This window comes from Drosophila tropicalis, unplaced genomic scaffold (assembly GCF_018151085.1).
Source record: "Drosophila tropicalis isolate 14030-0801.00 unplaced genomic scaffold, ASM1815108v1 contig_593, whole genome shotgun sequence".
In the NCBI taxonomy this organism is placed as follows: domain Eukaryota; kingdom Metazoa; phylum Arthropoda; class Insecta; order Diptera; family Drosophilidae; genus Drosophila; species Drosophila tropicalis.
In genome coordinates, this window is record NW_027173070.1 from 5,661,525 (window position 1) to 5,689,521 (window position 27,997).

At 36.0% G+C, this 27,997-nt stretch overlaps 2 protein-coding genes across 15 annotated transcripts in view; both read right to left on the minus strand.

Annotated features, from left to right (window-relative positions):
* Positions 1-3,989: 3,989 nt before the first annotated feature.
* The window catches only part of Pkn (serine/threonine-protein kinase N), a 38,575-nt gene continuing 14,567 nt past the window's right edge, over positions 3,990-27,997 (minus strand). For 5 of the 13 annotated variants that reach the window (XM_068291843.1, XM_068291845.1, XM_068291844.1 and 2 more), the window contains exons 3-12: positions 22,543-22,864; positions 20,193-20,728; positions 12,201-13,538; positions 9,989-10,783; positions 7,865-8,047; positions 7,087-7,716; positions 6,089-6,460; positions 5,920-6,027; positions 5,721-5,861; positions 3,990-5,655 (exon numbers count right to left, since the gene is read on the minus strand). In XM_068291843.1, the coding sequence (XP_068147944.1) occupies positions 5,512-5,655; positions 5,721-5,861; positions 5,920-6,027; positions 6,089-6,460; positions 7,087-7,716; positions 7,865-8,047; positions 9,989-10,783; positions 12,201-13,538; positions 20,193-20,728; positions 22,543-22,864 (4,569 nt within the window). In that variant the 3' untranslated portion in view covers positions 3,990-5,511. Of the gene's footprint in view, positions 5,656-5,720; positions 5,862-5,919; positions 6,028-6,088; positions 6,461-7,086; positions 7,717-7,864; positions 8,048-9,988; positions 10,784-12,200; positions 13,539-20,192; positions 20,729-22,542; positions 22,865-22,956; positions 23,250-27,997 lie in introns of those variants that run through there. The other 8 variants (XM_068291847.1, XM_068291840.1, XM_068291849.1 and 5 more) reach the window with 8 other exon arrangements.
* On the minus strand, positions 13,703-18,129 carry LOC137576986 (uncharacterized). 2 transcript variants are annotated; one of them, XM_068290340.1, is made up of 4 exons: positions 18,017-18,129; positions 16,423-16,808; positions 15,926-16,351; positions 13,703-15,858 (listed from the first exon to the last, which is right to left on the minus strand). In XM_068290340.1, exons 2-4 carry the CDS (start codon positions 16,648-16,650, stop codon positions 14,254-14,256), a joined length of 2,259 nt encoding a protein of 752 aa, XP_068146441.1. In that variant the 5' UTR covers positions 16,651-16,808; positions 18,017-18,129; the 3' UTR covers positions 13,703-14,253. The 2 variants fall into 2 exon arrangements, with proteins under 2 accessions (XP_068146441.1, XP_068146442.1); XM_068290341.1 differs by lacking the exon at positions 18,017-18,129 and having other exon boundaries at positions 16,423-16,848.

Genomic DNA, 27,997 nt, shown 5'->3' on the forward strand with positions numbered 1-27,997 from the left:
TGTTTCTATTATTTGGGTTTCAATTACTTTTGTTTCACTTTAACTTACAAAGATTCTTTTACAAACTCTTAAATTTAATTAATTTAAAACTGTGAGAAAGAAGTCTATCAAATTGGTTAATCTTTACAAAATCTTTCTCTTTATTACTAATTTTCAAAATCGATTGCTAATTATGAAAGTAAAGGGAAGAACTAACAAACTTTAAGCTATATCTACACAATCTTTTAGACATGCTAAATTTACTTCCCTTTAATGATATACTATAATTGAAATTCAATAATAAAGAAAACAATTTCCTAAAGAAACTATTCGTCCATTGCCATGGCTAATAACCATTGAAAGACTTGTTAGAGCGCCATTAAAGCAAGTGTAAACGGTTTGCCAGACTTTGAATTTTTCATAGCATACTTTCCGAACATATGTAACCCCTCAAATGTAGGCAATGAATTTTTTCATGGCCATGACAATACAAATTGTAATGTGTCTGTGTGCACAGGTGGCTTTTATCCTTTAACCAGGGATTGTTTTTTTTTTTTTGTGTGTCGCAATTAGTTGAAGGTTTTACCTGAGTTTCGGTGTTACTTTATGGGGTGTAAGTATTTTTAATTAAAAGCATAAAGCTGAAATGAAGTAATTGAATGTCGGATAATGGCGATCGACTTGAATCCGCATGAATCGAGTTGAATGGGAATGAGACTGGTTAAGCGGCTTTTCGAAGCAGAAAAGCCATAAACGCGGCCATTTGGCTGGGAATTGTTATGACTAGAGTTTGTTAGGAGGAAACGACAAAAAAGACCCAAAGCAAAAGGGAGAAAGAGAGAGCTAGAGAGAGAGAGAGAGAGTTGGAGCTGACTTGGCCATTTTGCGTGTGGTCGACAACTTGGGGATAAGCGTTGGCCAAGCAAGTGCAAATAATATTATGGTTAACTGAACACACACACACACAGACAGAGGGAAAAACACAAACAGCGACACGAGAAAGACAGAAGGAGACAGAAGTGTGGTAAAGGACGAGTTGGGAGAGAGGAGAGAAAGTTTCACTAGCCGGACAACAACACGCACAAACTGGCCTCTGCCAGGGCAAACAGCATTAAGTAACCGCACGCACACACACACACACAAACAAACACAAACATAATGTTGACTTCAGGGGTGGACTATAGGGTTTGCGGGTATAAAGGACATACTACTCAATATCTCAATTGTTATAAGAAATTTTATAATATTTTACATTTCTTAGTCCTGATTGAACTTTACGATATTAAATTGTTGGTTAGTTTTCTTCAAAGGCGGATACAGAAATTTAATTTTTAGAAATTGTCCTGTATCTAAAGCATTTTATAGATTTCTTAAAGTGAGTTCGTTGACTTTTTTTGCGACTTTTGACAGGATAATTTTCATTTTTTAGATGCTCCACTGGTTTACTTTCGTGTGAGAAAACGGGAAATTAATTCAAGTAGGTCTCATTCCGTCCCTGTCCACTACAAAGACACACACATTTCACTTCTATCCTGAGCAGATTAAGGAGCAAGTGAACGTGGGCGTGCATGTGTGTGTGTGTTTGTGTGTAATTGTAATAACTGTTGTCGTCGTTGTCGTTGTCGTTGACGTCGACGAACGTCTCTGTTGTTGCCACTGTAATTGCCTTGGCTGCTTTTACTTCAACTGCTCCTCCCACTACAAACAACATACTACCACATTCAGTTTCTACTATTTCATCTGGCTTTCTACTCCTTGTGCTTTCTATGGCTCCGCTGCTGCTGCTGTCATTGACAAGCTCAATAATGGCCATCGACCGCAACATCTGGTTTAGCTTGCCAGTTTGAGTTTTGTTAGTTGCCAAGTTGGCAACTGATTCTCAGGTTTAACCGAAAAACAGGTATGTATACAAAATACAACATGCTTTCTTTCTTATTGGCTAATTGAAACGCATCTTTAAGGAACATTGCAACTAATCCAGTGTAAAAAGCTTTCTCTCTAACCCCAATAGCCATCAGCATCTGCTCGAAGCCATCTATCTAGCTGCTGCTGATGTTGCTGCTACTCATCCTTAAAGCATCCTCATCCTGTCTAACTGCATCTACTTAGCATAATTTGTTGTCTTGTTTTTATTTCTTCTTGTTCGTGCCAGGCTTCTTCTCTCCGTTTTTACATTGTCTATGCGTAGAGTTTGAAGTTGGCAAATGGCAGCTGGGGAATATTAAATATATATATTTGTAGAAGTAGTAGATAGATATAGCTGTCAAGGACCCAAGTTGTCAGACAGCCAGCTAACCAGCCTGACTGGCTCCCAAGCTGCCTGACTCAGCCAAGTCCCATTGTCAGTCTAGACTAAGAGACAATGTCTGCATACGGAAAAAGGCTTACATATCATTGCACTTGAATGCTGATTCTGCACTTTTTATGGCCAGGCTAAACGAATCGATAAATATAAATTGCTTCCAAAAATAAAAATAAACGAGTTAAAAAAACTTTTTCTTCTTGTTAAGGAAACAAATTTTGGAATGGTTTTTGTATACTTAATAAGAAGTCTTTTGAAAATATGTTTTTGTTTTAGTAAAAAGCAAAAATTAGAGGACTTTGGTTTTTATTTTTTTTATGTTTATTAACTAAAAATATAGCAAACACAAAAAAATGGAAAATTTATAATAACCAAAAGTTTTCTTAATAGATTACTTCTAGTTTGAACTTTCCGCCAAAAATGCACAGCTTTCTAGTTATTAAAAACTTAAAATTTGAATTTGCCGCCAAAAGTTTCTCCTTTTTAACACTAACCCCTAAAATGTGGCAACATAGTTGACTATTTCTAGTGTCTGGCAGCACTTTCAACACATGCTTCGGCAGCTTTAAATCAACTGTTTTTATTATTGTTAATTAACAAAAACAAAACACAGTTGATATCAGTTAAAAATCATGGTAAAATTTCGAAAATCAATCACCAAGAAGTTTTCAAATATGTTAACTTGTTTTTTAGCTACAATTGAGTGATTTTCAAAAGGCTTGCCCCAATGCCCTATCAGCTGCTTTGGCCCATGACGTTTATAAGGACCTGTGGAAGGATGATAAACCAAATAATCTCAAGCCTCTCTATGATGATGAATTAAAGGATTTATTATTAAGTGCAGAAGACGACAAGAAAGTCTACTTGCCTGTACTTTACACCAAAGACATCGACTTTAGGGTCATACAAAAACTGCAGAAAAAACTAAGCAACAGGTAAAGCAAGTTGCTTAAGTTAGAATGCATATTTAAATGTGTTATTTCTTTTGTCTACATATCTATTAGCTCCATCTTTCTTGCCATTGTCGACAACACAGGTAACATATTGTATTATCAAATCCGTCAAGAGGAATTTGAAGATCAACCATCTTCATCAGCAAGTGGATCCAAAACAAAACCTCCACCAGATTAGCGAACAATGATTGAAGCTTTTTTATGGGTGAACAATATGTAAGGGATTTTAAATATTTGTACTCAAATAATTGGTAAATTCATCTTTATATCTCGTTTTAAAGCAACATATCACTATCTGGAATGTAATCCAGGGTCTAGACTCTAGAGAGTCTAATTGTAAGACATATCTTCACGAATTTCACAACATCAATGCTCGCAGACTTTCAATAAATACATAATTTAAGTCTGACATAACATTTATTATTTACTACCCCTCATACCAGTTTCCCCAAAGGGTTCCAGGATCTAACGTCATAAAGGTTAAAATGTCAAAATTATAGCTCCATTTATGGGTTTCTTGCATCTTTAAAACCATTTTTGAAAAGGTATGAAAAATCCGTAAATGAGAATTAATTCTTCTGATTCTGAATTATAAAAAAAATGTGCCCAAATACCGATGGTCTTCAGAAATTATCATTCAATTTTCAACCGATTTTAAATCTCTTCCAAGTCTTTAGTCAAGTCAACAGTCAGGAAAAGATTATAAAGTACCAAGAAGTTTATGTTTGTGTGAATAAAATTACATATTGGGGAGATTTGTTTTTATAATAGCGATAGATATACATTTATTCAAAAATCATATCATATAGTTTTGCATAAATAACAATTATGTTCACAAAATTCAGAGATTTTTTCGCATAATCTCCGATCTGAAGAAACATAATAAAATGATGATGAAGGAGGGATGGGCGCAGACATGGGGGCAATCTTGAGGGGTGGATAGGAGCGTCGTTATTTAGATAATATTAGGATGTATGTATAGGATAGTAAAATAATAAAATTAAACTTAATCAAAATACTACAAACTTAAATCTATATAAAATTGTTGTTTAAAATTAACATATAGCATTAAATCTCTTAAGAATTACAAACAATCTGATTGCAAGCATTATCGAATTTATATATGTATGTATTTTCATATGTTTGTATATAAAAAAAATGTGTAAATTGATGTTTTTTTCTTTTTTCAATCAGTTGTTAATTAGTTTAAAGATTTTGTAGTTTTTCATTTTCATGTTTTTATGTTTAAAGCTTGCCGCAACGTTTCAAAATTCAAAGTTTACAAAATAAAATTGAATAATAAAATGCTCAAAGCAATCAAAACTTGTTCTTGCTTTTGTTTCTCGTTTGTAAGAATAAATAACAATATGTAAATGTAAGCATTGTGTTTGTGTATGTATGTGTATGTATATAAATATGTTTTGTTTAAAAAATATTAATGATAATTTCAACTCAAGTTAAAAAAAAAAAAATATACAATTTCAATGTTGTAAATATATGTATATGTTTGTATGTATATTTCTCTTCTATACTAAATATGAGCTGATCCCTACCTGATAATTTGCTTTCTCAATGCTTTTCCTATTCGGTTTCGGTTTGACTTTTTTCTGTCCTTTTACTTTCCTTTTTTTTCTTTTTGTTTGTTCATTAAATGTTATAAAAAAGTATATATTCTATATATATATACGTTCATGTGTAAAGGGAAGAGGGCAAAGGGCTTGTAAAATAGCTGCTGGTGTACATATATATTCTCATTCTCTTTTTTATAAAATCTATATCGTGGCTTACAAAAAATCAATCTATATCATGCTTTTGGGTAGGTTGTGTATGTGTGTGTGTGTATAAGGCATTCCAAAAATTTTAATATTCATTTTCTTTACTTTCTTCTCTTTTTTTTTGTTTTTGTTTTTGGGATTTGTCAGACTATTCAATGCTGTACAAAATATTTATGATTTCTAATTAGTTTTTAGTTAAATTTTGAGTTGGATGATTGAATGGATGGATGATTGACAAATGCTTTAGGTAGATTTATGTTGGCCAGTGAGCAAATATCGTGTATATGTATATATGTTTATCAGAACATTTTCTGTCAGTATAATGTAATGATGTTTTGTTGGCTTTTTTTTGTTAAATTTACAAATAGACAATATGTATATATATATATACTTATATTTTGCATTCCAATAATTAAATATAAAAACTTATTAAATAAAAGCATATCTCTTCTTTCCAACTCGATCTCAGTTTGGGCTAAGCCCGCTCACTTCTCACTTTGATTTAACACCAATCGGCCGTATAGGAGAAATCTTGGAATAATCCTTGCTCATCATCGGTTAAATGACGCGGCTCCTTTGGTGGTGTCAATTGAGCCTTCTCTGAGGTGAACTCCTCATCGAAATTCGAAACATCTTCCAGGTGGTTCTAAGAAAAAAGAATCATTTAACATAAGAAGAGGTATATAGAATTTTTTTTTGGCAAGTACTCACAATGGTGGGCACAAATGGTGGCTTGACTTTGCGTAACAATAGATCATCCCACACAATGGAACGGAAGAAGGCCTGCTTTTTGACATCCTCCGCATCGCGTTCCGAAGAGCCCAAACGGCGTTCAGGATTCTTACGGAGCAACTGTAAAGCAAAAGTTTCAGTAATCTGTGTCTAAATTTTCAAGGCTTCAATAACTTACCCTACGCATAACAGCTATGGCCTCGAGTGAAAGGAAACGCGGATAGCGCACTTCATCATTGACAATTGAATCGAATACTTCTTCTTCATCATCGCCTGGGAATGGTGACTATAGAAGACAAGGTTTCAATTAGTTGCAATTTCTAAAAGTTTACTTTATTTTGTCTTACCTCTCCCACCAACATTTCAAATATCAGTACACCCAATCCCCACCAATCGACAGCTCGTGTATATGATGTTTCGGTCAAGACTTCAGGCGCCAAGAATTCGGGTGTGCCACAGAAAGTACCCGTTCGATCACCGAAACCCATGCCCTCTTTGCATAGACCAAAATCAGCAATCTTCACATAACCATCGGTGTCCAGCAACAAATTGTCCAGTTTCAAGTCTCGATAGATAATCTTGTTCTCATGCAAATATTGTAGGCCCAACACCACACAAGCGGCATAGAATACGGCACGCGGTTCCAAGAATACATCCGTATGAATGTGCATCATCAGATCCCCACCAGCGGCGTATTCCATCACAAAGCAAACATGTTGCTAAAAAACAAAAAAGAAGTGAACAAAAAATTAGTTTAAGAGACAACTTTAAAAGAAAATGCGAACGTTAAGTGTACTGGAGTATTAGCTCGTTTTACCTTAGTATTGATTTGGAATGACTAAGAGATGAAGTTCGATTACTGTTTCCAAATCTTAAAACTTAAACTTAACTCATTTTCTATAATTCCATTTTAAGGCTCAGTATAAGAAACTAAGGAAACTGTTTAAAAATCACCACGATGGCAGTTTTTGGGATAATTTGTATCCGTTTACCGAGATCTGTTTTGTCTTCTTATTAGTTTTGATCTCTTCTTTTGAACTTGGAATGTTAAAGCCGAACAAAACAGATTGGAAACTTGAATTTAATTTTGAAATCCAAATGAAGAACCTTGTGATTTTATTTACTCATACCGTATTTTAGGTATAATTAATCTTTCTTTTAAAGTGTTTATATATAGAAAACGTGCCATGTTTATATTTTGATAACTACAAATTCCTAACTATACAAATTCCTACCTATACACTATGACCTTTAAGAAAAATCTTTTGAAAAACTGTTTTCATCTATATGTTCTAATTCTCTTTTCTTTAAAACATATTGCTGGAGTTTTTCGTAAGAAACTTACCTCTGTTTGGAAGCATGAATATAAATTGACTAAGAAAGGATGCCTCATGGCATTGGCCACCTCAAAGATGCGTTTCTCGCTCAACAGCGATTCGACCTCATCACGGGCAATGATGTCGCCCTTTTTCAAGGCCTTGATGGCATAATATTGATTATTCGAGCGTAATTGCGATAAAATGACCTTGCCGAAGTGTCCACGACCCAAGACGCTTAGCAAACGGAAATTGTCAAGGCTAAGTAAACCAGAATTGGGCAACAGTTGTTGTTGTTGTGATTTATTCCTTCCTGTATTCACATCGTCACGGTATTGCAAGCCACGTGCCACTTGCTGGCGGCGATTGTTGTTATTGTTATTATTAGTAGAGCCAACTGCAGCAGCAGCTCCTCCGCTAGTGGCCGCTGCCTTGGCCACATTCAATTCATATTGATTGGCATAAATTGGCTGTTTATCCTGTTGCCTTTGAGCTGGCTGCGGTGGTGGGAAATGTATCGATGAGGCAGACGATGATCCTGCCGCCGCATAGATAGTTGGTGTAGGTGGCTCCTGTATTATTGGTGAGGATTGTATATAGTTCTGCTGCTGCTGCTGTTGATTATTGCCCACATAGAGCTTGCTTAGCTGTGGTATAACCTGAGAATAATAGAATATTGAAAATGTATTAAGCTTTTAATTAGCAATGAAATATTTAGTTTTTCTTTTTAGCTAGTTAAAGAATATGAAAAGTTCTGCATAATCTTCAAGAGATTTGAATGTGTGTGTGTGTGTGTTAGTGTTTCACCTGCTTCTGCTCATCATCATTATCATCTGTTTGAAGTGTTACCACTTGCTCTATAGTCTCTATTGAAACGCTGTTAATGGCCTCAATGGCCGTTTCCACTTGGTCGAGCTCCTCCTCTTCAATGGTACAGCTATTGACTGCCTCAATGGGTTCGAGTGTTATATGCACTAGACTGATATGGGCCTGCGGAACATATATACACATAAACAACATATATGTTTATTTCAATATCTTTTCGATTGAAAAACACACACAGATTTTGTTATGGATACATTTAATGATGATGGATACAATTGCTGTTGACTGCTGCTGCTGCTGCTATTACGCTGTCTACAAATTTGCCTCACAATTTGCGAGAGTAGATAGAAAGTTGGCAGAATCATCATTATCTTTTCATCCATCCACATCCATCTATCAATCCATCTATTATATGTCAAATCGATAATGCACCAGCGCTATATAATGAGTTAGTTAGCTACGTAGGTGCCTAGGTGGCAAGTGGTCAAAACAAACTGTTTGGCCATTATTTCTTTTTGGGAACAAATTGTCGCAAAAAGCCAAGTTTTAGGCAAAAGAGAGAGCACAAATGTGACGGCGCATTTTGACAAAAACAAGGCATAGACAGATAGATGGACGGATGGATAGGTGGGTGGGTTTGTGGTTGGTTGGTTTGGGTGACAGTCACTATATGTATTTTTAGAGAGACAGACAAACAGACATATAAGGTACATATACTATATAGGCATTTTGGTTTTTTGTTTTTTCTTTTTCTTTTAGGTAAATGGAATATGCGCGCCACCTTGACCATGTTACGTGCAACGTGTAGGCTCCTAGGCTGTGGGTGGGTGGGGTGCCTTTGGTGCGGTTGGTGGTCGGTAGGTATAAACACAGACAGGGTGTTTTTTGTGAGATACATGAAAACATTTACTTATTATTCGCCCCGCCACAATCATCTAACCAAGCACTGACAATTGGCACGTGAAATGGACACACTTTTTGCTCTTGTTCTCTGATCTTTGGGCCAACCAATTATCAAAATAAACCCGAAAAGGGTATATCAGACTATGATTCTCTAAAATGCATCATGGACGGTCCATGATAAGCACATTAATTCGTTATTTATATCAATTGAGTGGAATTCTTGCTCATCTTCAATCAAAGGAGTCTTGAAAAAATCAAAACGTTTAACTATTTTTATAGATTTAAGTTAAAATGAAAGAAAAGATACCCTTTAGAACTAAGATAATCTCTTTTAGATTCATTCTTCTTATCCTGTCTTTTACTATCCTTTATTCCATCTAGAATATATGTTGATTTTTAACTATAAATTGCAGGACTATGACCTTATTAAGTTATTCTTTACCCTATGATTTGGTTAACCCTTTAAAACGTTTTATTTCCTGTCCCTACTTCTAATTTCCAGTTTTGTATGTGACAAAAACTAGATTTCGAAGGTTTTATGTGTTTTATTTACAAAACTATTATAGAACATTTTTGGATTTCAGTATTGCCATTGACTTTCCCTTCCCTTAAGTTTCAACCTATTGAAAACTAGACTCAGTTCTCTTTTTAACCTTCTAATACCCATTGAATTTAACTACAGTTAACGCATTACAGGGTATCCCAAAAGTGGCATATACTTTTTCAATATATTATAATATGTTAAAAGTTTTTTCTGTTTAGATTTTGAATTTAGAGACATAATTCTATTTATAAATCAATTTAGATTGTCACTTATTTTTGGGTAATTTCATCTTATGAAAATTAAGCAGAACTTTTCTTGTTTTTTTTTTTTTTACTTTGTTTTTAGTATTTTGATTTCGTATATACAATTTAGTAATGGTGTTAGAGCTCTCTAGATTTGGTTAAAAGTTTTATTCAGTGTGTTAGTTCAAAGAACTACAACAAGTAAACGGTCAAACGAACAAACGAACGAACGAACTTTAAGTGCATATGCAGGGTGAGTGGTGAGTTGTAAGTGGGGGGAAAAAAAGGATCATCAAACCAAGAACACGGTTAAATATTTGGTTTTTTTCTTTGTTAACAAAATTGTGTGAACCAGAAAGCCAAAAAAATAAAGTAAACACACAATGGGTGAGAAAACGAAAGAAAAAAACACCTAACCTCCACACAGAAACGATCGCCGCCGCTGCTGTTGGATTGATGAATGTCCTTTGACCTATACAAATATGAATCATCATCAGCCATCCGATTGTTCCGATTCTCGTAGTCGTCATCATCCTCTGGATACTCGACCAGCGGTGAGGGGGGCATTGGGGATATGACTAAATCATCATCTTGTCCCCCTCGACCGCCCAGTAAAACGACTGGAGGCATGGTCAGGACAGGACGATGCAGTTGCTGATCCACAGCAGACGGTAATGATGTTGATGTTGATGATGATAATGATGCTGATGATATTGGCGGCGGTTTCTCGTTGGGCTGCAACTGAAATTGGCTTGGTTGGTGTTGGTTGGGCAAGACAAGAGCTGAACTAGATGAAGAGGTAGTAGTAGTACTAGTAGTGGCGCAGGTGAAGTAAGAGCTAGCAGGATCAGGTGAAGCATGGCTGTTGCTGCTGCTGGTTAGTGGTAGTAATTCAGGCGGCGGAGGTGGCGGCGGTTCTTGCATGATTCTCTGACGTGAATGATGTTTTTGTTTTTGCTGCTCCTTCTTTTGCTTTTCACATAACTCCAGAATGGCTTTCCTTTTGGCCTCTTGAAGCTGCTGGAGCCTTTGTTGCTCCTCCAGTTGTCTTTGCTGCAATGCCTGCTTCTCGCTCATCTGTTCGCGTAGCAAAAGACTTTCGAGCACCTCCTGATCGAGCAGGGGCAATTGCATTTGCTCCAATCTCTTCAAGGTACTTGGACGCGAGTCCAGTTCGGTGAGAAAATCAAATTCGTTCAATGCATCCTGCAACTGTGGCGCCAATTAGAGAGTGAGAGAGAAACACGACATCGAAACGAATTGAGAAATCAATTCGAATCGAATCATCCATGACACGAAAATAGATGACACACACACAAAACACAAAGAGAGAGAGAGAGAAAGAATTTGGAGGAGGAGGTGAGAGAAAGAGCGACACACAAAGCAAGAGAAGAATTGAGAAAAGAGACAATCGATGATGTTCCCAAAGAAGTAAAGAAAAGAAAAGGAAACACCAAAATGAAGTTGCATAAAAAAGTATGAAGAGAAATAAGTTGAAAGCAGGAATAGCTTGATGATGATAATGAGATAGAGAAAAAGAGACAAAGAGTAAAGGCAGAAAGGGAGAAGGAAAAAATAAAGAAGGCAGTGGGCATTACCTAGTATAAGCAGAAGCTTTTGAATTTCCATGAGATTTAGAATCAACTTAAATATCATTAATTAAATATTTCTTATTTACTCTAATTCTATTTTGGATTTTTTGTTTATAAAATAAAGTCAACCAAAGTCCCAGACTTAAGACAAAATGTTGAAGTATTCAATTTTCCATAGCATTTCCAATTATACATATAGCGCAGCCTATAATTTCTTCTTTAGTTGATTATTATGTATATCATTTCGATAAAGCATAAATCTTAATTGGGATATGTCAAATATAATAATTTACAATATGCAATCTATAACCTAATCAAATAATCCTTCTAAGCATCTTACATACACATTTAATTGTTGCAATAATAAACAACGAACTTAAGTAGATTTTAAATAATAATTATATAAAACAGTCTATATATTTTATAGATATTCTATAAGCCATTCAATATACATACATATATTCCTTCTTGCCAAGCAAAGTTCGAAATGATCTTAAAAACTATTAATCGATATTTAATAAAATAATAATAAACTCTGAGGGTTTCCAAGATAAAAATTGAATCAGAAGTGAAGGTCAAAGATGTTCAATATTGTTTGAAAATCTTTTAACTTGCCACAAATCTCATGGAAAATTCATGGAAATTTTTAAAACGTGAATTATGTTAGATAGATAGAAAGAGAGAGAGAGTTAAGAATCTTAAGCGGGAGAAGATCTATCAGCAATCCATTTTTAATGAATCCTTTTTCTTAAATGTCGCTGGTGATGATAATGATGATGGTGATTGTTCTGTATGGAGCAACTTTTCTTTCTTTTCTTTGGAATCAAAACCAAAACCCAACACCATGAGAAGGAGGATAGTTAGATAGAAAAATAGATGAATGTGAAAATGGATGACTGTACAATGATGTGAATAGATGAAAAGGTAGGCAATAATGGAACGCAAGGCACAACGATTAACGAGATATCATAGATATGAAGAGGAGTTCTATACAGGATCAAATGTACATTAGGGACAGAGATTAATTGCAGACTCACCTCCTGATCCAAAACTGGTGTAGTTGAGGATGACTTTAGCATTGTGGGTGGCGGTGGTGGAGCAGTTGTTGGAGCAGCCGTACGTCCACCCAGTGGCATGACAGGCGAAGGTGTCGTAGGCGTTGTCTTGTTCGACATTTGCAGACTAAGGGAATTGGGTCGTGAGGCACCACCTGCTCCCGATGCGGGCGACTCTGGCGGCAGTACACTGATGCCCTGCATATGCATTGAGAGTGGACGTAAACCACTTAGACCACTTGACGAGGGATCTGGATATTCTCCAGGAGTTTCCACATGTTCATTTAGACCGGCCTCAGGATCGTATTCCATATTCTGAGCCTGTTCACCGGGTGTATAGGGTTCGGGTTCAATGGCCAGAGCATCCGACGATGGTGTACGCGAAATGGGGGATTCCGAATCTCGCGAGGAGGCCTGAACCGCAGCAGCAGAGGCATTAGTGGCCCCGGTGGCGCTACCAGACATCGATGTGGTACCCAAATGCACATGATTAGGAGCATTTCGCTTCAAGAGACGACCCCAGGTGGCCACATTGATGTTCATTTGCTTGGCTCTGGAGATATTCTTGGCCTGCTGCCTATTAAAGATCATTCGTTGACGACGTAACTTTGGTTTCTGTGATATCATCGGATTAAGGAATTTAATTTCAGCAAAGAGCAATCCCTGAGGTTCCAATTGCAGGGCCATGCCATGACGCACATCGTCAATGAACTCCTCGAGACGCAACACTTTCACCGCACACAACGAACGCCAATCGCGCCAATAAACGCCAATTTCCAGTTCCCGGGAACGATCTAGTTCAATGGAGAAGCGCTGATCCCAGGCCTGCTGTGAGCATGGCTTCCATGATGTCTGTCCCACACTGATATTGTCTAGCTTAATCACCGCCATTATCTCAATCGATGTCTCATCCTTCACCGAATAGCTTTTCGAACTGCTGCGTGATGTAACGCCTTTGACAAAGCTACGTAGATCTCCGGGACTGGAGCTAGTGTCCTTATCGCGGCGTGAACGTCCTGGTACATCTTCCAGCAGATCCTGACAGCCCATCAGACGTACTTCCAATTTCCCGGTGACACTGGCACAACGCCCCAACGATGACACCGATTGATAGGCCTTATTGCCCAACAATCCTCCCGGTCCCGATTGCAACGATGTGTAAGTCACTGGAGCGGGTGATGTGGATTGCTGAACAATTTGCAATTCCGTCTTGAGCAACTGGGCAGCCGGCGAATCCGTTGGCAGTTCCTGACGTCGCAAATCCAATGAATAGCGCAAGAGATCAAGTTTACGAGATGATTCTGACAATCGTCCATGGGCCTAAAAATAGAGAAATATGATTTTGAGTAACAATTCAGATAGTGAATGATTTCCACCCGAATAAAAAAAACTATTACATTTACATTCTTTTTTTTTTTTTTTTTTTTTGAATTTATTTATAATTTATTTTGGTTTTTGCTTTATTTATACAACATTGAGGAACATTTATGGTGTTTTTTTATTTTCTTATAATTCTAAAGTTTTCTGGTTGGTTCGGGGTTTTTAGTTAATCGGGAGACTCAACTTATAGCCATATATGTTAAATGCATTAACAAAAGAAAAGTTTTTCAAATAATAATAGTTAATTAACTTTACCACCTAACAAAGGATGGTCGCGGAGAAAGTGTCGTGAAATAGTTAGTAAAGAGACACACAGGCAAAGAAGAGGCAGAGATCTTGACTTTACCGCACAAGGAACAATAGACAGATCTAAGGCTTTGAGATGGGAGAAATTTTCCCCTAAAAGTATGCTATATGCACAAGAGGAAAGTTACCCCAAGATCCTCTACCTCAAGGAACTGAGCGACGCAAAAGCTCTAATAAATTCTTGAGCAAAAAACTTGACCATCATTTGCTTATTTGGCTTCGGGCAGCCCCTTATACTCTTAACAACCTTATTCAGCCGCGTTTTCTTCTAGCTTGTGCTTCAAACTCCATCCAGGACATGTCACTTGTTAGGCAGGCCGTGGCAGACATGCTATAAGAGGTAGCATGCTCATATCTGAGGCCTTCTCAATAGGGGTCTCTCGCCCAAAGAGAAGGCACGACCCCTTAATTGGAAACGTTCGGCCAACCAGCGTTGGCAGCTCTCACAGTGACAATTGGGATTTTTAGTGGGTCCCACATGATGTCCTGGCTTACGCATGGTCACCACATTACCAAAACGACGTGCCTTCTCCAAATGCTCATGTGTATAGCCAGAGAGTACGGTGGCCGTTGATGTAGTGGCCTCACTTACTACACTGGGACTCTCGCCGCGTGTAATATCAAAACGACGTATGGGTATGGGTGATGGGGGCGGTGGCATGCCCAATGTACTGGCCGAAGTGGTGCTCGGCGGTGCTTCACTACCACAACGCACCACAGTGGTGGCCGCGCTAAGCAATTGCGGTGAACTACGCTCCGATGAGGGAGAATTTGTTTGATCTGGGGCAGCTTGCACAGAGAGATTATCGCGTGCCTCACTTTTCCAGCGATAACTGGGATGAAGTAGACGAAATGGATCAACAATTGGTTGTACTGGCGCTGTCTGAGGTATTTCTCGTTGATGTAGCAAATGTTGCTGGGGCACTTGTTGTCGTTGATATGGTTGTTGTTGTTGATTTTGACTGGGCCCAAAGAATTGCAAGAAACCTGGACGCTGTGGCTGCTGCTGCCTCTTTGGATAAGTATTATAGAGATTATTTGTATCGGAAAATCCATCCGATTCCGAGGGTATGGTATCGCTACGTTGGAATTGATTCTCTCGAATGGTTTGCAAACCAACAGGAGCTACTTGTTGCTCCACATTGGGTCTAGACCATAGACGCTCCATTTGACGTATACGCAAACGATCCAGAGAATTATCATAATCAAAACTATCCGATTTGGTTAAATTGAAAATGGGTGTATCCACTTCATCGGTTTCTTTCCACGACGAATCCACACAATCACTTCCAGCCAAAGCGGCAGCAGAGGAAATGCTACTACAAGTGGCATCTCTGGCCGGAATGCTGGAACGTGATGAGTTGGGATAAGCGGAGCTACTACTCAGCGTATCCTCTGCACTGGGTTGTCGCATATATTTCTGCCTCAAATTGGCCAATTTGGCAGCACGTTGATCACCAATATGTTTGCGGAAAAGCAATTGCTTCGACTCGCTAACTTCTTCGGCTGTGCTCGATTTGGTTATGGCATGACCAAGATTCAAGAGATGATCCTGATGGTCCTTCTCAGTCGTCTGCTGCTTTGGTTGTTGTTTGGTTTGATGTTGTTGTTGCTGATTATTATTGTTAGTGGCCCATCTTCTAGGCATAGCTTGTGTCGAGGAGATCCTTTGATGTCTTAGCAACATTTGCTCATTATCCAATACCGTTTGAGGTGTTGAATTTGAATCCAAATCGTAAGGCTTAAAGTGGTCATTGCCTGCGCCAGAGGATGAAGTGCTAGATACTTCAGCATCTGCCTGATCCACTTCCTCCTCATCTTGTTCCTCCTCAGAGCCCGTACAATATACATCGATGTGAACAGTTCTCGGTTTCTTTTCATTCAATTGTGGTATTCGAGGCATCGAAGCTGACTTGAAGGTGGATGATGGTGTAGGCGTTGGTGAATAGGTTGGCTGAAGGTGTCAGAAATAGAGATTAGTTGGTTATACCTCTGGTTTACTCAACTCATTTATAACTTACCCTAAAAGTGTTTGCCTCCTCTGCATGCCTTTTGGTATTGAAACTCCTCATTAAAGCATCTGTGGTCGCTCTTCTCTGATCATAGGCGGTAGGACGACGTTTCGATGACGTCAATAGTTGCTGCTGTTGTCGCTCCTCAGTGTCGCTTGTCTGAGAGAAGGCATCACGCAATTGTTGTGCCTTGACTTTGCTGTGATAGATGAATGGTTCATTTTCACCCACTTCCTGTTGGGGCAGAAAGTCGGCAATGGCCGAGACCATAATGTTGCAAGTGCTGCGGCATTGAGTGCCACAAATCTGTGCCGTTGTACTGGCACCTAGTTGAGGAGAAGGGGCGGCTGCGGCGGCAGCAGCGTGGGAAACATGAGGACTGCCAAAGGCTGAATCGGTGGTAGTTGAACGAAAACTTTGACCAGCAGCTGCTGACTAAAAAAAAAAATCAATAGTTTAATTAATAAATGAGTCAGTCCATTGTTCACACCACCCCAAGGACTTACCTTATCGGCATCCTGTTCAGTGCTGGGTGCTGACAATTTGTAGACCACTCGCACTGGATGCAAGGCATCCTGTTCACTATATTCCTTTTGTATTGGCTCTCCATTCCGGGCGAATGTCAACTGAGCACGCACTGTCCATTCGGCAGTCAATTCATGAGGCAAAGGAATGGGCGATGAGATTGGAGTTACCCCTCGTCCCATACCTCCATCTCCACCTCCACAACTCATGGTTGTCCCTCTTGATATGGTTTTTGTGTTTTATTAATTTTTTTTCACTTTCGTTTCGTTTTCACATCGTTTGCTCAAGGTGCTGCTGCTGCTGCTGCTAGTAGGTAACAGCGGCTACACATGATTTTGTTTTCTCTATATTCTTATAATAACTTTGGCTAAAAATATCAAAGAATAAACGCACAGAGTTCAGAATCGTTTTCACTAATGCTGTTGCTATTGCTCTGCGGTGGCTGGCCATGCGAAATGCTCAAACAACTAAATTGAAAAAGATTTATCATTTATGTGTATATTATATTTGATAATACAGACAGTCCTGACTACAACGAACATATTTTGAAAAGCAAAATATTGAAAACTTTTAAAGAAATTTTCCTCAATTCATATTTTCCGCATATATTTGAGTATTCTTATTCTGTTACTCTATGTCTTTCCTTTGTGTTTAGGGAGATATTTTATACTCTATTCAAAATTATTTATCATTATATTCCTATCGATTTTTGGAATAGGAAAACATAACTACTAAAGGGAATTTATCAATCACTATGAACACTATTTAATATAACTATAGAAAACTCAAGAACTTCCAACTGACAATCTACTTTCAATTCTTAATAAAATTGATCAATTGTTATATTTCATAATTGGAAATATATATTTAACAATATCACTGGACAATTTTTAATTCCACAAAACGTTTCTTTTACTAGTTGACTCATGTTCACGATCAATGGTCTTTTAAAGTACATTCTTTGGTTTTCCTAACCCTCAGCCTGATTTTCATTCACCATTGTCCAAATTTGACTGTTTTCTCTGATTCTAATAATTTGATTCTAGATTCCACCCACACCCTGTATTTTTAGCTTATATATCAGCACGCAATGGCTAGGCCATAAACACTTTCGGTTTTTCGTTCATTTGGTTGCGGTGCGTTTTTGTTGTTATTTCATCTAATTTTAATGCGAGTTTATTTTTAAAAAACACTTTTTTTTTGTTTTTGTTTCTGTATGCCGTGTGTTTTCTAGTTCTTTATTATTGTTATGCTTAAATTGCAAGATGACCCCAAAAGCCAAATTATTTGTCAGAATGCACACATTTAAGCACTCAGGCAAACTCACACTCACATACACACACATACTCAAATATAATTATGACGAAATTACGCAATTTTTTTTTCTTTTGTACGTTTTGTTCGGGCAACGTTGCGTATGCGTAATGTTTCACTTTTCACTGGAACAAAATCACAAATTACAGTCACAAATAAAAGAAGAAGCAGCCGCAGCAGCAGCTACTATCCAGTTGGGTTTTTCTTTCAGGTTTTTTCACACATTTTCATTTTTGTAGCATTATTATTATTATCTCTTACATATTCATGGCGAGTTTTGCCTACAACACACACGAACGCGGAAAACGACAAGCGGCAAAGGCAAAGTGAAAAAAAAAACATATAGAAGTAAGCTATATAATCAGATGAGCAGATCTCAACAATAGCAACGAAACGACGCGCCAACGGCAACTGAATGAACTTGCTGCAGCAAGTGTACAAAAACTGTTGCTTGGTGGCTGGGAAAATTTGATTTTCTTTTTCGCAGAGAGAACAGAAGTAGAGGAAAAGCTACTAAGGCACGCACAACACAAAAATTTCCCAGCCATATGTTTAGGTTGGTTGTCCCGTCGCTCTCTACACACATCGTTTTCGTTTTGGTCTTGTGGGTATTCTAAAAATGTTCATTGGAAGGGAAAATGCTTTTTCTTAAATTTTTTTTTTGTTTTGTGCCCCTTCCACAATTTATTACTTATTCGCCCGTCTGCCTGTCTGTATTTCGGCCATCAGAATGTGGCTTAAAACATCTGCTGCAACTCCAGTCTCTACAATAAATAAATAATATCTAGGCCATTGTGAGATGCTCGAGATCACCGAGAGCAGACCCATTTAAATACTACTTTATTGTTGCGGAAGTCATCCTCAGCTGCCAATGCACATAAATCACATCAATAATGAGACCAAGTTCTTTAAGACGCCACGCGACAGGAAATGCCAAAACTATGGCGAAATATAAAAGTAAGAAAAACTTATTGGCCATTGGATACTAAAATCTTGAATATAATTAAATATATTTTAGAATATTTATGTGACTAAACTTATAAGACCATTTCCTCAAAAATTAACTCTACAAATGGTTTAAGTAGTCAATAATAAAGATTCTTTTTTCTATGAAATGCAATGAGTTCGGAATTCTTTAGTGCATGTATTAATTTTCATATTTAATGGATAGAATTGTCAATTCTCAAATTTTTTAAAAAATAACATTTAGTTTCAAATTGAAATTAGATATATAACTTTCTCATAGATTATTGATAAAATGATCTATTATATATTTGATAGATCCAAGATTCTTTGTCTATCTTCTATGATTATATACATTGTTAATATAGATTAGGACTTTAAAGATGTTCTTTAGCTTTATACTATTGCCAAAAATTAAGCAGATTTTGGAAGCATATTTGAGATTTGAGTAGCAAAATCTTATTAAAATCAAGTCAATCATGATACCAAAGATTCAAAGAAGAAATAATTGGAGTATTTCATCTTTTATGTGGATAGAAAGTCCATATAGAGAACGAGAATGATAGAATTTGACAAATTTAAATCAAAAATGTGAACATTATCTAGTATTAATCAGATGCATTATTTAATTACTTAAGTCTGATTCCTCTCTGCTTTCAACCATAACTTCCAGCTGTTAATATAATTAGAATTAATATATTTAAAGTCCAACCGACTGAATTTTTCTTTGAAAAATTGTATAATCTTTTGGCCTTATAGCCATTAACTCTGCCATTTCTGATCGTGAGACTAAAATATGTTATTTTCTTTTGCTCCATTAAAGACCCTGACAATTTTACATATTGAAATTTCCGAAAATCTCATTCATTAAGCATGTTAAAATGGCTAAACAAAACGCTTAAACATACAGATAGCTCTATGTTTATGTATTTTTCTTCTTTACTATGACAAAATTCCATTCATTTTGTCAAATCATAATTAGTAGGGCAGACCCTAAACTAAAATAGAAAATGAATTGTGAAATTTTGTTGAAAAAGCAAAAATATATTTTTAGTTTTTTTCTAGTAAATCGTAAAAGTCCGCCGATTCGGTACATGTACGTTTAATTAATGAGACGGCAGTTTAGAGAGACTTAAAAATTAACCGAAAAGCTAAAAAAAAAGAAAATGTGAAAGATGAAAATGAAAAAAAAAATATGCCAAACAGCCGCATAATTAGCCGTATTTGCGCGTGCCTTAAAACGAAAAAATCACGTATACGTAAACGCGAGTAAACCGTGAAAATGCGAATTGTGAATCATACGCCAAGTGGGCCAGCAGCAGATGGCAGCAACACCTGAACCGAGGCACTGATACACTTTTGCAGCGAAATGTATACACACAACAATTATATTGTATAAAATACTTGAAATATAAACATATAGATACACAAATAATCCCCTTTAGATAAATAGGTAAAATGGGTGAGTACTCACCTCTTGTAGAGCCTTTTTGTCTGGGGCACGATTCGCCGTCTGCAATGTTCTTATGACATTTTTTGCTCCATCCACAACGGCAGCCTCGATACGTAATCTGTGACGCAGCTCCTCGATGCGTTCCTCCAAGCTCGTTTCTAGGCTTTGGGGTTGCTGATCATCCATATGCAATTGCCTGGAGGCCTTCAGACGATCCGCCTGCTCACGATTCTGTTTGACTTTGATGATGCGCAAGCGGAGAAATTCAATTTTCGTCTTCGAATCGGCCAACATTTGATGGGCCTCGGCCAGAAGTTTTTTATCGCAACCAATGCCCAGAGAATGTATCATATTCTCGGCGCCAGTTTTCACCTTCATTTCAATTTGCAATTGTTTTTCGAGTGAGGCCAGAACTTTGTCATTGGCAGTGTGGGGAGCGGCCGAGGTAGCAGCATCCAATGATGAATTGCCCGATAGAGAGCCACCTCCACCCAAGGCACCACCATGCTGGAAGCCAGCGCCGTATGTATCAGAGCCAGAGCCAAAGGTAATGGCTTCTATAAGAGATGAAAAACAAAGAGAATTAGGAAAAGACCAAGGTAAAATGTTATTTGTGTTAGTTATTATTAATTTTCTTAAAAATTTACATTTATACATTTAAACTCATTATCCATTGGAAAAGAGAAAATTTCCCCTTTTTTTTTTACATATGTACATATCATTCTAAAACCTAAGATTAATATCAATTAAAAAGACAACTGCATATTTTACTTATGGAAATTTCGCATTTTTAATTTTTTTATTTATCTCTTCCTCTTTCACTCTCTTAAATATTTACACTTCAGATTTCTATCAAATGTAATTTCAATTTCTTTTTCTCATTTATTTTTTTTTTAACATTTTTTGGTTGCATTGTTTACATCTTGGTATCGTGTGGCACACAACAACTATGTATGTGTATGTATGTATGTATGTATGTATGATGACGAAGAAGATGATGATGATGATGATATGATAATAATAGTATCTATAAGCGGACCATGGAAATGTTTGCATTTTGTGTGGCTGCCAACTGCCAACAAGCATGTCAATCAACTGCTGACTTCCTCCCTTTCTCCCACCCATCAAAAACACACGACAACACATAAAGGGTGTTGCCCGGCCTCTTTCATAGGTAGATGAGTTGTGACTTTATGCTAATAAACAATGTTTGAAGGTCTTTAACAAAAGTTATAACATGTATCTCTGTAAATAACTTGCCGCTTTATATAAAAAAATAGCTAAACAACTTTAAGCATTCGGAAAATCAAAGTAATAATGAACGTTTTGATACTTTAAACAACTTATTATTCTACCAGTATCAAATGCATTAGTTTCTTCTAGCCAAAGCACCCATTTTTATGAATTGTACAAAGCGTTGGTGGTACTACAAATACTTCAGCTTTCAATTTCGATGCTTCTTTTGTTGGCCAAAAAAGAAAAAAAAAGCAAAAAGCAAACACGGAAGCAGATAGAATCGAGAGAGAAAACGAGAATGTACATATGTATATTCCAAACAATTTTGGTTCATTTTCACAAATAAACATTAACAAAAGCAGCATGGCACCAGCAACAAAACATAGAGAGAGAGAAGAGTGAAATAATACAAATGAAAATTGAAAACATTTCATGACAGTTGTGTCAATAACAATAACAACAAACAACACAAACTATCACTAAACTAAACTAAACTATTGTAGTTGTTACTTCCTCTAATCGCATATTTCACGCCTCAAACGACACCTTAAATGAATAGAAAGAAAGAGGAAAGCAAAGACGACAAGTGCGTGACTAAAGCCAATAAAAGCAAATGACTAAAAGAGCCAACAAAGAGGAAACGTCAGTTGGGGCGACCCTTGAATGAAAGGCAATACGTTTTTGATCGAATTTATCATTCGATTTGATAACAACATGCAACCAAAGAAAAAAAATCTATCCCTATCTGTATGGAGTAGATATTGTAAAGATCAGTATTGTGTATAGTTAAATTGATGATTATAATTAGTCAGTGTATTATATAAAAGTCATACGTTCTCTGTTATTAAAACCATAACAAATGTTTCATCCTACTTTTTTTAAAACTTTGCATGAATCAAGGCACTAAAAAAGAGTTCAACTGAATAATTCTTTAAAAATGAATATACCCCTCGTCTTTAGGAAAAGGGTACTCAATGCCATTTTCTTGTTCCCAATTACCTTTTCGTTATAGGCACGTCTCTTCCACACCCACTTAGCAATTGCTTTCACTGACTGCATTTCTTTATATCCATCTCTCTCTCTATCTTTATCTCACTCCATCTCTTACCATTGAGTAATTTTCTGTTTGACTTACCTTGACCATTGCTATTGACCGCTGTATTTGCCGATGTTAGTAATATTTGACTTTCCAATTCCTGTAGTTCCGATTTAAGTTCGGCCAATTTGGATTTGGATTTCTTGACAAGCACCGCCACATCACTGAGCGAACGTCGATCTTTGGCCACTTCACGTAACTTTTCGGCACCTTCCTTGATTTTCAGCTCTTTGCGAATCTCACGACGAATTGCCTCCTTGATCTCCTCGAGCCGAGATGACATGCTACTCTCGGGTAAATTCTCGGTGAAACCATATTTATGACTTAGTTCATAAAGAACGGGATGCTTGATGTATTCGCCCTGCAAAATAAGTAAAAATTTATATATTTATTTATAAAAGAACGTGAAAATAGAGTATTCCTAGTCACTTGTCTTAATTGTGGACCATTTACCGTATCTGTGTAAAACAGTCCGTCCATAAGAAAATCGTCTTCTTGTTCAGTTTTAAAAATACGTTGCCAAAGTCTCTTTGTGGTTCGAGGCGAGGCGGTACTATATCTACGCGGCAAATTGAAACTTTTCTGTCTCTGATGGGATAAACTCAAGGATTTTGTCTCGGCTGTATCCGTTGTTTCCTGTTCTTCCCTTTTGCGTTGGGGATTTAGCATACTGCGTATTCTTTTTAATAATCTTGACATAATTCTAAAGACTTTGCTTCACAAACTGGTACTGGAACTCGCTGTTCTCGTAATTTGGTTTATTATCACACTTCACTTCATTGTTTTAGTGGGAAAATGTATCTAACAATGTTTAAAAGAAATATCTTTAAACATCTACAATAAAAACAACAACATACAAAGCAAGAAGACCAAGAATAACAAGTTGTCGCCTATCTTTTTTCACATTAAATGTCTCCCTCTTTTTAGAGTTGGTGGCTTTTTGTCTCACTACATATACAAACATAAGAAAAAGAAAGGAAAGTTAAAAGAGACGCATGAAAAAGGTGTAAACTTCATCATCATCATCACCAGCTTGAACATCATCAAAGTGGCAAGCTACATGCAAATTAAAATTCTAAGTAATCAATTTCAATTGAACCAATTCTTTGTCTCTCTTTTTATCTGTTGTTTGGTGTCACACTTTCTATCCAGAAAATCTTCTACCCAATGAGCCAAGAATGTCAACAACAGAACAGAGACAATTGAGAAGACAAGAGAAAGCACACAAATAAATTGATTTGAAAAGGCAAGTCTAACAAAGAAAGGAAAAAGTGCGTCAAATCTCACTTACAATTAGATATTCTTGTTAAACCATTAAATAGAATAGTTTTAGAGCCTAAAAATATACTTGAAATTTCATATACATATGTATTTAACGGTTTAAAGTTTTCGGTTAACCTTAAACGATTCAAGGTGTGAAAGGTTTAAATAACAAACACACAATAGGAATGCTAATGAGTTGACATATCATTGTTTAATAACCATTTGCTTGTTACTGTTAAGTAATCATTTGGAATTAGATATTTTTAGTCATTTGGCAGCAAATAATTTATATATTTGACTTAATTTTAGGTAGGCTAGTTTTAATAAAGGTTGACATTTAACAATGAATCCACAAATATCTATCTACGAAGATAGATAGATGGAGGACAACAAAGAAAACTCGGTAAAGTTTAAAAAGTTTAAAACTTGAAATATTAAAAAATTTTATACTTTTACTATTTTTTAATGGTTTTCGATATTCTAAGAAGATAAGATCAGTGCCCTGTGCACTAAAAAGAATATAATATACATATGTATACATACATCACCCCAGGAATTTGTCTCAGCTGCTGAAAAATTCAAGGCTGGATTAAATATATTTTTGATATCGTTTGTTGATAATACCACAATACTGTGAATCACATTAAGAAAAACTTGTGTTTATTTGTTATAAATTAAACAAACAAGAATATTAGAATATCAATGTCTATCTAAACAGTTTGCAGACAAAGAAATGACAATGTAAAGTTATTACAAGACTTTCCTTTATCTGATATCTAATATGAATGTATTAATCGGAGACTTCTCCTTTAAATTATCAAGAAGACTCATGATAAATAAAACTGTTTATCCAAAGAAAATGAACCTTTTTTGGGTTTCAAAAAGTAATATTTCATTAACTAATATATTAACTAAATTGAAAGCCTTCAACGTATATACTTATAATCAAGACTTATTGTAAGCCAAAAACGTCATATATCTTAAAATGTTTTTGTAACTTTATTAAATGCTTCTCACTTGCATTTTCAGCTGACTCTCAAGTCACGAAATAATTAATGAATTGTAAATAAATTACAAGTTGTTTTGTTACTCATTGTCAGACGTAATACTCTCTTTATGTCTCTCTCTTTCTCTCTCTGATAATAGACCTAATCAGTTATAGTTGCAAATTCCCTAAACTTCCTATGTATGCAGGTGTATCAAGTTGTGTGTGTGTGTGTGTGTCTGTGTTTCGAGTGTATGTGCCTAATCTATGTTTCAATTGTTTTCTTTTTGTTTGGGTTCGCCCCGCCAATCTATTATTTCAATTTCTCATAGTTTATACATAATACAGAAAGTTGACACCCTTTTATAGAGTGGTGAAGGGGGTTGGTTGGGTTGGGTTGGCTTCAGTTGGAGTTTTGCTGGGCAATAATATTTACTTTTGCTCGTGCCAGTAACGAATAATTAATTTAAGCGAAATTTTTGTGTGTTGTAATATAAACTTTTCGTAGCTTATACCTACTGATAAACTTCAACCTAACAAATTAACATTAATTGAAAGGGAATTTCTCTTTGTGTTTGCTTGTTTTTTAATTTCGTCAGAGTAGGAAAATTGTCAAGCTTTGAATAGAGGAATCTATCGTTGTATTGACCTTGGAATAGTTTTAGTTCCGGCACAAAGCAAAGCCCTTTATATAGAAGGTTTTACGATATTATAGAGGAGTCGAAAGAAGCAAAACAAAAGCTATGCGCAATGTTTTTTCTTCTTATCAATAAATGCCGTCGCCGCATAAGTAATTGATAAGCTGCAAAAAAAAAAAAAACTATAAAAGGGCGAATGAAACTATGAAAAAACTAATCTAAACTACATATATATGTATATTCTATTCATGGTTAAAAAATTCCACACTTGTTGTTGTTGTTTTCTGGGGTTTTTCTCTTTTTTCAAACTTCATTTCACTTCACTTCACTTTACTTTAATTTTGTTCTAATTAAACATGATTTCTGGTTAGTCACACGACGAATCGACCCATCCGACCGACCAACCGTCCCGTCTATCCCGTGCGTTTACAATAAATCGAACTGTATTTTCTTTTTGTCTTCTTTTTTTTACGGTTAACGCCTGTCCACAGCTGAGCTGAGTTAACGATTGAATGAAGGGAGAGCCGTTTGAGTGCAAACAAGGCGGCGGTTCTATGTGAATGAATGAGAAGGCGAAGGTGGTGTAGGTGTAGTAGGTGAAAGACAGATAGAGAGAGAGAGAGAGAACGTTGATGATGATTCGTCATCAAGCTACGAAGTGTGAAATTTTACTCAGAGCGACGACGCAACAGGTTCGTTTTTGGTTGTAAGCCTGATTACGGACAAGGCGCCTGGACGTAAGGCAACCTGTGTGGGTTGCTTCTGGAATATTAGTTCAATATAAAAGCACACACGCAACCTATGCACAACCGAAGGGAAATCCCCCTACTACTTGGCCCTCAGCCTTACTAACAGACATAATAGATAAGCTATTTTATTAACACAAAATTCCTTTCACTCGAGAATGTGAAGAGGCTGCGAAAAGCTATCGAAACGGATGTGCTTTGTGTTTTCTAAATAATCACATTTACACTTGAACTTGAATTGCTTGTAGACATTAGCAAAGACTTTGGAACAAAAGAAATCGAATTATTTTGTTTTCTTGTTTTGTCAGCCATTAATTAACAAATTTTCTATAATTATTTTTAATGAATTTTTAAACACAACTTTCAGAGATATTGTTAACTGTTTTGGTAACATTTGTGAATTTTCTTAAGGAATAAAATTTAAAAATCAACTATGCCCATCAACTATTTTTTCGGACGCTTTGGTAAATTGTAGAAAAACAAACAACATAAGCGCGAATCGACAACAATTTTGCATTCTTTTATTCTTATTCAAGCTATAACAATTGGTTTCATTATTCAAAGCTAAGTACTCTAATTAGTCGATTCGCCTTTTATAGTTAACTAAAGATGGTTTTTTTCTGTGAAAAATCATGTTTTATAATCGTTTTGGTTAAGAACAGATTAACTTAATGTCAATTGCTGTTACATTATTGTCAATTCAGTTTAGACTAAATAGTAGAAAAATGTTTCCGAGGTGTAATTTTTTGAAATTTCAGATTCTGTTTACTTTTCATTCTTGATTGATGATTTAAATACGATTAATTTGGCGAAAACAAATCTCAAATCAAGTTACGCCAAAAAAGGATACGGAATCAAAAACTGAACTGATAATCTTTTTCTTTTGAAAATACAATAAAAAACTATTTAAGGTAAAAAATTAACAAAAAATATATTAATTTCCCTTAAAACAATCAAAGTTTCTTTTATTAAGCAGAGTTCCGTATTTTTTTCTGCGAATAATTCATGAAATGTTTAAAAATTTGGGTGCTCGAAGATTTATGAATATGCCAATTTCTAAAGAGTTTCAAGAACGTTATATACCATTATGATACCATAGTATATAATACTATGTCATACAATGATTATTATTTTATTGTTTCTCTAAAGTCTGATTTTAAATGAAAATAATGAGAAAAATAAAAGAATTTATCATTAGACGGGTTTTTTATAGAATTTTTTTATATGGCATTCTATCGTAAGAGATTAAAAACATTGTTTTATATTTTTTGTGTTGTTTCTTGAAAAAATAAAATAAAAATTTAGAATTTGTGTTTGCCCGATTCCTTGCGCCCTTTTTTCTCCTTTATTTGTGTAAAATTTATTTATTTAGAAATTATAATTATTTAAAATTGAGATACACGCTTGGTAAATTTTCTACGATTTTAATAGACTTTTTGTCACCAGAAATTGATGGTAAATAATCTTCGAAAATAGTTTTGTACCGTTCGTTAATAGTTGCGAAACATTTCAACAATTCACATAACTATTTGGTTTTTGATGATTTCTCAAAGTTTTTCCTCAAAGAGATTTCTCCAAAAACTTTGGCTAAAAGACACATTGTTGTACAATTTTCAAGTAGATTGATGTTCAAATGGGTTTATGGCCTGGTTTTTATTGGTTTTTTGTTAACTACTGGTAGTAGCTGGGCTTGTTTGAACATTTTTGACATAGTCAGCTAATAATTATCATCATCATCATGACAAAAAGATATTTGCCTGGGAAATGGCTTTTTTTGTGTTCGGTGTGAAATTGAAGTGGCATTTTTTTTTCAGACATCTTCATAATTGCATAACACCAACACACACACACACACGCGCGCA